The 7,443-nt window shown below is 36.9% G+C and overlaps 2 protein-coding genes across 4 annotated transcripts; both read right to left on the reverse strand.

Moving 5' to 3' along the window:
- Positions 1-370: 370 nt before the first annotated feature.
- Positions 371-2,474, reverse strand: LOC106341723 (pre-mRNA-splicing factor SPF27 homolog). The gene is made up of 6 exons (XM_013780425.1): positions 2,209-2,474; positions 1,602-1,780; positions 1,428-1,511; positions 1,035-1,104; positions 786-919; positions 371-698 (listed from the first exon to the last, which is right to left on the reverse strand). Exons 1-6 carry the CDS (start codon positions 2,446-2,448, stop codon positions 644-646), a joined length of 762 nt encoding a protein of 253 aa, XP_013635879.1. The 5' UTR covers positions 2,449-2,474; the 3' UTR covers positions 371-643.
- Positions 2,475-2,787: 313 nt separating this feature from the next.
- On the reverse strand, positions 2,788-5,233 carry LOC106341678 (peroxisome biogenesis protein 3-1-like). 3 transcript variants are annotated; one of them, XM_013780397.1, is made up of 7 exons: positions 5,003-5,233; positions 4,745-4,906; positions 4,465-4,637; positions 4,221-4,351; positions 3,630-3,757; positions 3,300-3,506; positions 2,788-3,193 (listed from the first exon to the last, which is right to left on the reverse strand). In XM_013780397.1, the coding sequence occupies exons 1-7, from the start codon at positions 5,014-5,016 to the stop codon at positions 2,953-2,955; spliced, it is 1,056 nt and encodes a 351-aa protein (XP_013635851.1). In that variant the 5' UTR covers positions 5,017-5,233; the 3' UTR covers positions 2,788-2,952. The 3 variants fall into 3 exon arrangements, with proteins under 3 accessions (XP_013635851.1, XP_013635846.1, XP_013635839.1); XM_013780392.1 differs by having other exon boundaries at positions 4,447-4,637; positions 5,003-5,016; XM_013780385.1 differs by lacking the exons at positions 4,745-4,906; positions 5,003-5,233 and having other exon boundaries at positions 4,465-4,732.
- Between the last annotated feature and the right edge of the window lie 2,210 nt (positions 5,234-7,443).

Here is a 7,443-nt window from a genome sequence, read left to right on the forward strand (position 1 = left end):
TTCATGATTCTACAAAGATGATGCAGATGCAGGCTTCTCGTTATTAAAACAGTGCTTTTTTTTTTTGAACACATATTAAAATGTTGGAGGTGGATTTCAACTCTCCAAAGTCAGGTCTGGAAAAGCTAATAAAAGGCCTATCTTCACAAGAGGTTTTTAATCTAACTTAACTAAAGAATTTAGTTCACAAAAATTCAATCAATTAAGGAGTATTAAAGTAATAAGTGTTATTTGGAATTCTCAAGAGGTTTTCATCTCTTTTGAGAACTCTATTCTAGTCTTTCTGTTCACTTTTCATTATTTTGATTTGTTTATTGGTGAAAACACGTGATGAGAACCTTCATTAGAGGTGTTCTAAGATGTTTAATCAAAACCTAACAAAACAATTCTCTCATAATTTGTAAACCGATCGCATTGCATAAACAGAAACACTCATTAACCTAAGATGTTTCTTATCAAATCATAATCTTATACTATAAAGAAAAATATATGTTAAACATTCAAACTATAGCCGATAGATAAATGATAGTAGATCGATAGAAGGTTAAAACATCATTTTCACTAACAAATCGTAAACGATATGCTTAAACATATCAGTAAACGCAAGTAAAGAGCGGGGGCCAACAACCCTAGCACGGTTGCCTCACTGCGGTTGAAGCGGCTTGGCACTCTCTAGTTTCTCTTCTAAGTTCCATCCTCTGAAACAAAAACACAAAAGTTTCAGTTTTGCGCTTAAAAATACAACTCTTGAGCGATGCAAAGAGGTAAGACAAAACTTTCTTCACCTTTCAGCAGCTTCCTTTTTGAACGCATCGATTTTTGTCTCTAGCACGACACAAGCAGATTGAATCTCCATATTCTTCAGACAGAGCTGCCTCCATTCTTGAGATAGAGCATTGAGCTCGTACGCAGTGGTTTGCTGACGTGGCAACAAAACAAAGTTTCAGATTACCCCCCCCCCCATAACCCCATAAACTAAAGAGAAGGCTGCAAGAAAGAAATGTGTAAAAAAGATACTTCAAAAGTATAATCACCTGATGATACTTCCTTTCACGATTTACTTTTTCAATTTCTTCGTTCTGCTCCTGAGCTAGTTTTTGCATTCTGGAAATGAGAGAACAAGTAGAGTGACGAGATAAATCTTTCTAGTGTTTATGTTCCAAAAGCCAGTAATGATGTTTCATAAGAACAAAGAAGCTCTCACACACAGAAAGCACATGAAGAAAAACACAAAGCAAGTCTTATGCGGGCAAAAGCTAAAGAAGCATTTTAAGCAACAAAATCGACAACAACGTTATCAAGAATGCTTCCACAGAATATATCAATCCATCAATCAAAGAGCGTGAACCCATATAACCACAAGTTACAACGTAACGACGACTGACAATTCAATCAATGCAGCTTTACATATATACTGGAAAACAAACCTGGTCAAGAATACTTCAAGCCGATGGTTGTTCTGTCTCCAAAGCTCAGGGCCTTGTTTTGACATCATTTCCAAATTCTCAAGCCTATGAATTTAACAAATCCATGAGTTAAGAGAGGAATGCAGCATGTCAGAAGAGAATCATGTATTAGAAACATAAATAAACTCTACTTACTCGATCATCTTCTGTTGCAATGACCGTTGATTCTTCTGAAGATACTGCTTCCAGGCAGCATCGTCATTTTTCTTACTAGCAGGAGGCAATTCAAGCTTGTACCGGGACTCAAAATCGATCCGCACTGGAGGCTTCCCAGCTCGAACACGCTCATACTCTTTGGCGAGGACTGGGCAGTTCTGATATTCGTTTTCCACCAATCATAGAAGACATAAAAAAAAACAATCAATAACATGAGATACTGAATCAACAAGTTCACCCGTTTACCTAAACACTGAAACTAAACTACAAGATCATAAACAGTTCTTCTACTTCCAAGAACTAGCTCATGAGCTTCCATCTCATCTCAAGATTCTAATTGATTCAAACTTAGATAAATCACCTAAACTCTCATCAACCACTTCCTCTAATCTTGGTTCCTAAGACAACAAATAGAGAAATAGCAATTCCAACAAGAATCAAAACCCTAATACGATAAAACGATTGGATCTCACGAAAACTTCACCCAATCCGCTCTAAACCCTAATCCAGCAAAGTTTCGTAACCCTAGCTACAAAAACGAACAAACAAATCGATTAAAAGGATCCAAAGTAAAAAAAAAAATCACCTCGAAATCGAACTTGGGAAGAGGAGGCAACTCCTTGAGAAAGTCAGCAGGCTTCCTTGAGCTCCGACGCATCTCTTCCTCAACAAGGCGATCGACCTCCGCCTTAATCAGTGGATTGCCATAGTCGTCGTCGATATAAGGAAGCGCGTCGATTACTTCTGCGTTCGCCGCGCTCGCCCACGGCTTTGAAGCTTCCGGCGCCGCCTCTAGCATCAAGACGTCTCCATTGTTCGTCGCCATTACCGCCTCCACTCCAGAAGAGAGAAGACCCAAGTGAAGAAAAAGCAAATTGTACTAGTTACCGGCTTCGTGGACCCGACCCGATATCATTGGGCCTTGGGCTTTTTAGGGCCCTACAAATTTAAAGATATATGTTTGTTTTTTTTGCCAATAATTATGTTTTTTTATGCATCATCAACAAATCATATACTTTATGCCAATATTTTTCTCAAAAAATCTGCAAAACTATAATATCATTAATAAATCATATACTTTTATGCCAATACTATTCTCTAAAAAATCTGCAAAACTATAATAAATCATATTCTTTTATGCCAATGTTAATGCCTTTCTTTACAATAATCTTAAGAACTATAATAAATGAAATCATATACTTATGCCAATAATTCAATGTTCTGATACATATTGAGCAATTATTCTAAAAATGTTCTATTTTATTTTACTAAGTTGAAATCACTTTTGATAAGGAAACTAAACAAACAACCAATTTGGCAGTTTGTGAGATTATAGAGGCTTTGAGTATAGAAGTGTAAAAAAGAGATGAACTTGAGGCAAATCTCGGATGAGTTGCAAGAACCGGTTCTTGTCCGGTACAGCTGAAATCTCCGGCACAGTCTTCTCAATCTGTGGTAAGAGCTTCGCCAATTGTATCCCTGTGGCCAAACCGGGCTGTGTTTCCATCTCCTCTACTAACGCTACGGTACAAGACTTGAGTGCGATCTCTACTACATCTGTAAACTCATTGCTGCAACAAGGAAAAGAGACATGATTGCTTTTTTTTCTTTCTTGCTTTGAGCATTAACCAGGTATGAGGACAAGAGTGTAAAGAAGTGAAACAGTTTGTCTTTTACCTTGTGAGTACTTCCCGTGTCTCGGTAACGAGTAGATGAAACTTGGTGACAGTCGCATCTGAAGAGGAAACATCAGTGGTGGTGTCTTGGGGCATCATTAAATAATCAATCCAGTGATGTGGACTTCCAGTGCTCATAAACAGACCAAGAATCCGGATCACAGTTTCTTCAAGAGTTCTTGTGGTTAACACATCCTTTAACTGTTTTCTGCAATCAATCACGCATCAATAGATTTAATGTTTACATAGTTTACTGACCTTATTGGCATTTGCAGAAACCAATGAATCAACATTCGCGGATAACAAAAAAACAAGGGATAATGATATGTACCCTTTAAGCACTTCTTTCACTGCACTCTTCACATGGGAAATCAAACTGGGCATGCTATTGGTTGCAAGATAATCAGCACTTGTCAAAAACTTTTGTTCGTCCTCTCTGTCTATGAGATCTAACTCTTCCTGTGAGGAAAAAAAAAAGAAGCAGATAAGCAAATAAGTTGGTAGAGACTGTAGTAATCCAATCAACGCAACAAGAGTTAGATGTAAGACTAATGAGTACAATAAGGAAAATAATATTAAGGGATGTCAAATACATAATAGTGCTCAATACAACCCTTATAGCTCAGTTCGAAAACTGATATTTCGTGTCAGATTCTTAAAAGAGATACAATGCAAGTTTGAAACAAGCGAAAGTTTTATCAAAATGGTCAATCTGCAAGAAGTGGATTTTTTAAAACGAAATCATACGATTCGATTTAGCACACTGAATCTTACAAACAGAAGGGAGCAGGTTACAAGTCACATGTCATTCATAAAAAAAAAAAAAAAAAAGATTCTTTAAAGATAACAAAAGAGATTAGTGCAGACAAAAAAAAAAAAAAAAAAAAAAAAAAAAAAAAAAGAGGTTAGTAAAATGACTTACAAGTAAATGGGAGCTGGCAAGACCTCTAGCAGTGTCGATATATAAGTGTCTGCCCAAAATGTTGACTTGAACCCTAATGTACAAACTAAGCATAGTGACTGACCAGAGAGTCACAACCATCCTCGTGAAACCTGGAAAAACAAAAGCGTTTAACAAGAAGATCTACCGAGGCCACATATCTATATATATATATATATATCTACAGAAAGCTGAGAGCACTACTAACTCAAAATTTTGAGCTCACTCCAAAGATGAAGCTTCTCAGAAGGAACCAAGGTTCCTTTCCCTCTGCTTAGCTTCTCCATCACACTAGAGACATTGATCTCCTCAACAATGCGGCTGCTCAAGTGATGCAGTGCGTGGGGCAATGTAGTGGTGTCAGCAATCATCTGAATGGTCTCGAAATGAGCCTTCATTCTAGCAGAGTTGCACAGCCAAATAAAACAAGAAACAACACAAGATATTGAGAAACTGGCAAAAAGCAAAAACAAAAAAAAAAAGAATGTTATGTGCAAGAACGTAACTGGGCTTTGATGAGCTCATCATTGTGACGCTCGTTGGCAAGCTCACGTTCCAAGTCGGCGAGGTTACGAGTATGAGCATTGTATAGCTTGTAAATCAATAGCCCACTTCCCAAACAAGTCGTCGTCACCAATATCTTCCTTCTATGTTTCCTCCAGAAATCCCTAAGTTTTGATCACAAAAACTAATTTCTCAACTGCAAACACAATCTAAGGCCCTACGTAATTGAAATCGATTGCGAGAGAGAGAGAGGAACAAACCTGAATAAATCCATGGCTACAAGTTTTAAATTTTTTTTTTTTTTTAACGAAAAAAACTTCGACGGAAGGGAGGAGATGAAGGAGGTTATATGGTTCTCTTGTCTATCGTCGTCGTGGTTTTGAAGGGGAGATAAAGTGATTAAAAATCTCCGGCGAGAGGTGACGTTTAGTTCCGATCTCTCTCCCTATCCGCCTCTGTGAATAATGAATGTTATCACTTTGAGAGCCACACCGAGATTCCCCTAATTTGGAAACTGGAATCTCCAAACCGGAATCTTCTTTTATTTATTTAACCGAACTAGACCGAATCAACGTAATTAAATTGACCGGTTTAGAAAAATCAAAATAAATTTGAAGGTTGTTGGCAAGTGAAAGCATTTATCAACTTCCCCACCCCCATTAAAATTTTGAAGCACATAAAGTACACAAGTAACCAATCGAAGGTGACCATTTGACTTAAATCACAATTCACAACTGAATAACAACAAAAAGAGAGCGATTACACCTGTTGTTATGTTAGGAATCATGCAGATTAACTGTGGCATGGTCAAGTTTTTAAATCAAGTAGAAACAACGTAAACAATCAAATCCAGTAACGAGATTGAGGAGAAACACTGAAATGTATTCGAGAGTTAACAGATTCATCACACACATATATATTATAATGTTTTATCTCCTTAATTAATTGGTTAAGACAACAATGGAGACATTTTTCTTGCGAGAAAGTGTCCGAACCAACTCTCTAAACTTTCTCCTAAACTTAAAGTAACCGTGTCCCAACTGTATTACCAGTTTCTCTAATGCCTTTGTGTTTATAAGCAAAAATGAAGCCACGTGCTTTGGTTTTGCATCCCACATGTTCTCATTCCAAAAGCCTCTCCAGCAAATAGACAGATTCAAACCTTGCAAAGCCACGCGCCTATCAATATACTCCTCCTGCACAACAGAAGAAAACCATGGTTCTTAGATTGTTCAAACCCGGTTAGGAACAGGGCCGGTCCTGAGAATTTGGGGGCTTGAAACAAAATGAAAAACGGGGGCCTATATATTATATCACAAAAATATCCCAAAAACAAACCGATAAACATAGTTTCATATATAAAGTACTAAATTAGTGACAAAACATTAGTTTCCGTACACAAAAAAAAAACAAATGAACCGATAGTTTACATCTTCTGAAAAATACTCCTTCTTGCATTTTTTTCTGCAAAGTCATTCATCAAACTTTGATAGTCAAGCTTCCCGACCATATCTCTCTCAATTGACAGCACTGCTAAACCATTCAATCGATCTTCTGACATACTTGACCGCATGTAAGATTTTATTAACTTTAACTTGGAAAAACTTCTCTCGGCTGAAGCCACAGAAACTGGAATCGTCAACATCACTCTGTATGCAATAAGAATATTTGGATAGCAGCAAACTTCATACCTTTTTATAAAGTCTAACACATCAATGGCCTTTCTGATCTCGCTTGGTAAAACATTTCTTTAAACCCTGAGTTCTAGGAATAAATGATTTCCATCAATGTCTGAGATCTCACCATGTTTAAGACAGCTCTCAAGGTTGATACATGATGCCTTTAAACCATCATTCTCACATCATCAATACTCAAATTGAGACCAGCCAATGTATCACAAAGCAACTCAAAAAGTCCTTCTCCAGATTTATCTGAAACTTCTAAGAATGTCACAAAAAATTCTTCAACTTGTGTTTTAGCCATGGAGACATCCACACATCTGATAACAAGACTCATTTGTTCTTTATGACTTTTATCTGGAGTGCAATCGAGAATAACCGAAAAATACTTTGCCTCTTGAATTTTCTTGATGATCATAACTTTGAGCTCATGTCCTAGCATAACAATCAACTCATCCTGAATCTTGTGGCTTAAATAATGATAATGAGTCTGACCTTCCTTAATCCTTCTGATATGCTCTTGCATGACTGGATCAAAAATTCCATATGATTCAATAAAACTCAGAAAGTTTCCATTGTTTTTCTGACCAAGCTTCTCATTAGTCCCACGAAATGCTATATTCTGCTTAGCAAGAGTTGTTACCAATGAAAATATCGGAAAGGGAAGGCCACCAATCTCCCCCAAGAGATAAAATCTAGAATAAAAAACATAAATATCATCTTTGTTATGAAAGTCAAATAAAGCAGCCGTATATGTTGAAAATATAAAAGGATGTGGGGCCCGCTGCACTATTTGCACAGTAAATTTCTTTCTATATATACGAACGTTTCGTTCATTGTAAATCGCATCCCTCAACCCTCTCTTCTCTCTATAATAAACTCTTTCTATCAATGTTAAAGATTCTACGGGTATAAATCTTGCTCTTATTTAAATTCCCGCGATACAATAAAATTCCAGTTCTTTTTATAACACGTTATCAGCACGATCACTCTGCGATTCGGTAAAATTTATTTGTATCATT

The sequence above is a fragment of the Brassica oleracea genome, chromosome C1, assembly GCF_000695525.1.
Source record: "Brassica oleracea var. oleracea cultivar TO1000 chromosome C1, BOL, whole genome shotgun sequence".
Lineage (NCBI taxonomy): Eukaryota > Viridiplantae > Streptophyta > Magnoliopsida > Brassicales > Brassicaceae > Brassica > Brassica oleracea.